Raw genomic sequence first — 3,094 nt, forward strand, 5'->3', positions numbered from 1 at the left:
ACATGGGGACAACATGAGGGCAACATGGGGACAACATGGGGACAACATGAGGACAACAGGAGGACAACATGAGGGTTATCTGAAGAGTTTGTCGATATACAATCAGATCTTTACCAGTCCTATAATCTGATCCACATTCATTTAGCAGCATGAGATGCTTTTGTGGGACTAAACTCATTGATTGTAAAATTCTGTTAATGTAAAATGTGCCAATTGAAATGTACTAATTATGTAAGATGTTGCACCTGAAATCTGACAAAGAAATGGATATTTGTCAAAGAATTAGAGGAATGAGACTCACCAATCTCGTTGTGGTTGAGGTCGTAGAGACGCTCAAAGGGGAAGTTCTTCTTCTCGATCTTCTTGATGACTTCTTCCGGAAGCTTCTTGAACTGTCTCAGCGGAGACATCGACTGCCACCTGCAACGAGAGAACGAGGGACACAGAACATCAGCGGCCTGCCTCTGCAAACTCACCACGGCAACCTGACAGGAAACGGAGGCGGACTCACATCCTCTTGTCGATCATCTTGCAGAGATTCATGGTCTTGTCCGTCAGCTGAGCCCAACCTCGGTTCAGCACGATCTCAAATATCGCCCGCATCAATCTTCCAGCACTCTGCCACAAAATCATTACATTTATTTACAGTGTCAATTCATAACAAGAGTTATCTGGAGACACTTAACAGATAGATCAGGTCTAGACCGCTCTATAATTTACAGATAGATCAGGTCTAGACCGCATCTTATAATTGTCCAGATAGAGCAGTCTAGACCGCTCTATATTTCAGATAGACAGGTCTAGACCGCTCTATCAATTCAGATAGAGCAGGTCTAGACGCTCTATAATTTATCGATAGAGCAGGTCAGGACCGTCTATAATTTACAGATAGAGCAGGTCTAGACCGCTCTATAATTTACAGATAGAGCAGGTCTAGAACCTCTCTATATTTACAGATGAGAGGTGCCTAGACCGCTCTAAAGTTTTACGATAGAGCAGTCTAGACCGCTTCTATAATTTCAGATAGAGCAGGTCTAGACCGCTCTATAATTTACAGATAAGGCACACCGACAGACAGCCAGACATACAACAGATACAGACAGACACAGACAGACAGACAACCGACAGACAGACAGACAGACACCAACACACACACACACACACACACACACACACACACACACACACACACACACACACACACACACAGACACAGATTCTGAGTCATGTTTGAGTGTGTCGACCCAGGTGGATCTTAAAGGACAAGAAGGTTTGAAAGTGTCTCCTGTAGTTGTCCTGAAGGAGCGTTTGTTTTGCGTACCTGAGTGACGTACACCATGTCGGCCATGAGAGCGAAGCCTTCCAGTTTGAGCTGAGAGATGTACGCCTGCAGCAGCACGTTGATCTGGAGAACACAACACAGGAAGAAGCTTTTATTGTGGCGAGGTAGTTAAAGCCACGGGTGGGAGGAGGACAGGAGGAAAACATTAAGGCTTCAATTATCCATTATTCCCACTTTAGATGAACCTGATTAATTTATTAACCATTTGGTCTATAAAATGTCAGAAAATAGAGAAAAATGTCAAAAAAAAGAGCCATAAAATTCGAAAAAACTAAATTTGAAACACTCCCCAAACATTGACAAAATGTCAAGATAAACGTGGGAAAAAGTGCCAAAAAAGATGGAATAAGGTTGATAACAGCAACAAGAACACAGGAAGGAAAATCCCGCAATGCCTCTGTCTGTGTTGCTATGACTACAATTATCCATTATTCCCATTTAAATGAATCTGCCAAATATTTTCAAGATCAACTGATTAACCGTTCGGTCTTTAAAATGTCAGAAAATAAAGAAAAACGTCAAAAACTTAGTAAGAAAATGCCAAAAATGATGGAAAAGAAGTCCCCAAAAAAGACGGAATAAGGTCAATAACAGCAACAAGAAACTCCCACAATGCATCTGTCTGTGTTGCCGTGACTACCTTAGCACTGGGCTCCTCGATGCTTTCCTTCACAGGGATGGGAACTCTCTCCAGCAGCTTCTGGAGCTCCAGCTTCTCCTCCTGAAAGACAACATTTACAGGGAATATAATGACAAAGATTATAAATGCTGTCCAGTTGTTTTGTTGACACACACACACACACACACACACACACACACACACACACACACACACACACACACACACACACACACACACACACACACACACACACACACACACACACACACACACACACACACACACACACACACACACACACACACCATTAATGCAGGTTACTAACTCAACTTCTCCTCTCTCCTCCTATCCCTTACTGCAGGTGTTTCTGGATCTGTGGTCACCTGCTGCCTCCATGTTCCTGCTGCACACCCTCTGCTATTCTCCATGTCTCTGTCTGTCTGTCTGTCTGTCTCTCTGTCTGTCCCCCCCCCCCCAACTGGTCGAGGCAGATGCCCGTTTTTCCTTTTGGACGATATGAATGGATGTTGGATATTCATTCAAATGAAGATGGATGTCTGTAACCCCGGCTCCCCTGGAGACATGCTTACCTCTCTGACGTTGATGTTCCTGAACTCTGAGGACAGAGAGAAGACTCTGAAGAGCTCGATCTCGCTGAGCGTCGGCTTCAGCAGCTGGTTGTACGTCTGGATGGAGTCGTGGGTGATGTAGAAGTGACTCGTGATGCGCCCCAGGTCGGTGACCTTCAGGGACAGACAAGGGCAAACACTGTTAATAGGACTTATATAGAGTATATAATAAAGAGACTGGCACGTCCTAGACAGAGACGGACGCAGACGCAGGCGCACACACACACACACACACACGCGCAAAAAGGGAGAGAGAGAGACACACACACACATACAGAGAGAGAGACAGAAGAGACAAACAAGACACACACATGGAGACAGAGAGACACACACACACAGCCAGACAGAAAGACAGGGACACACACAGAGAGACACACACACAAACAGAGAGAAGCGACACAAATAGAGAGACACACACAAGACATACGCACGCACACACATATAGTAAGAGACACACACACACACACACACACAAAGAGTAAGACACAGACACAGACAGAC

At 44.7% G+C, this 3,094-nt stretch overlaps 1 protein-coding gene across 1 annotated transcript in view; it reads right to left on the bottom strand.

Moving 5' to 3' along the window:
- Positions 1-3,094, bottom strand: part of snrnp200 (small nuclear ribonucleoprotein 200 (U5)) — a 62,240-nt gene that overhangs the window by 35,667 nt on the left and 23,479 nt on the right. Inside the window, 5 exon segments of the mRNA XM_032511655.1 lie at positions 302-420; positions 512-618; positions 1,322-1,405; positions 1,983-2,063; positions 2,555-2,707. Of these exon segments, the coding sequence (XP_032367546.1) occupies positions 302-420; positions 512-618; positions 1,322-1,405; positions 1,983-2,063; positions 2,555-2,707 (544 nt within the window).

This window comes from Etheostoma spectabile, unplaced genomic scaffold (genome assembly GCF_008692095.1).
Source record: "Etheostoma spectabile isolate EspeVRDwgs_2016 unplaced genomic scaffold, UIUC_Espe_1.0 scaffold431, whole genome shotgun sequence".
Lineage (NCBI taxonomy): Eukaryota > Metazoa > Chordata > Actinopteri > Perciformes > Percidae > Etheostoma > Etheostoma spectabile.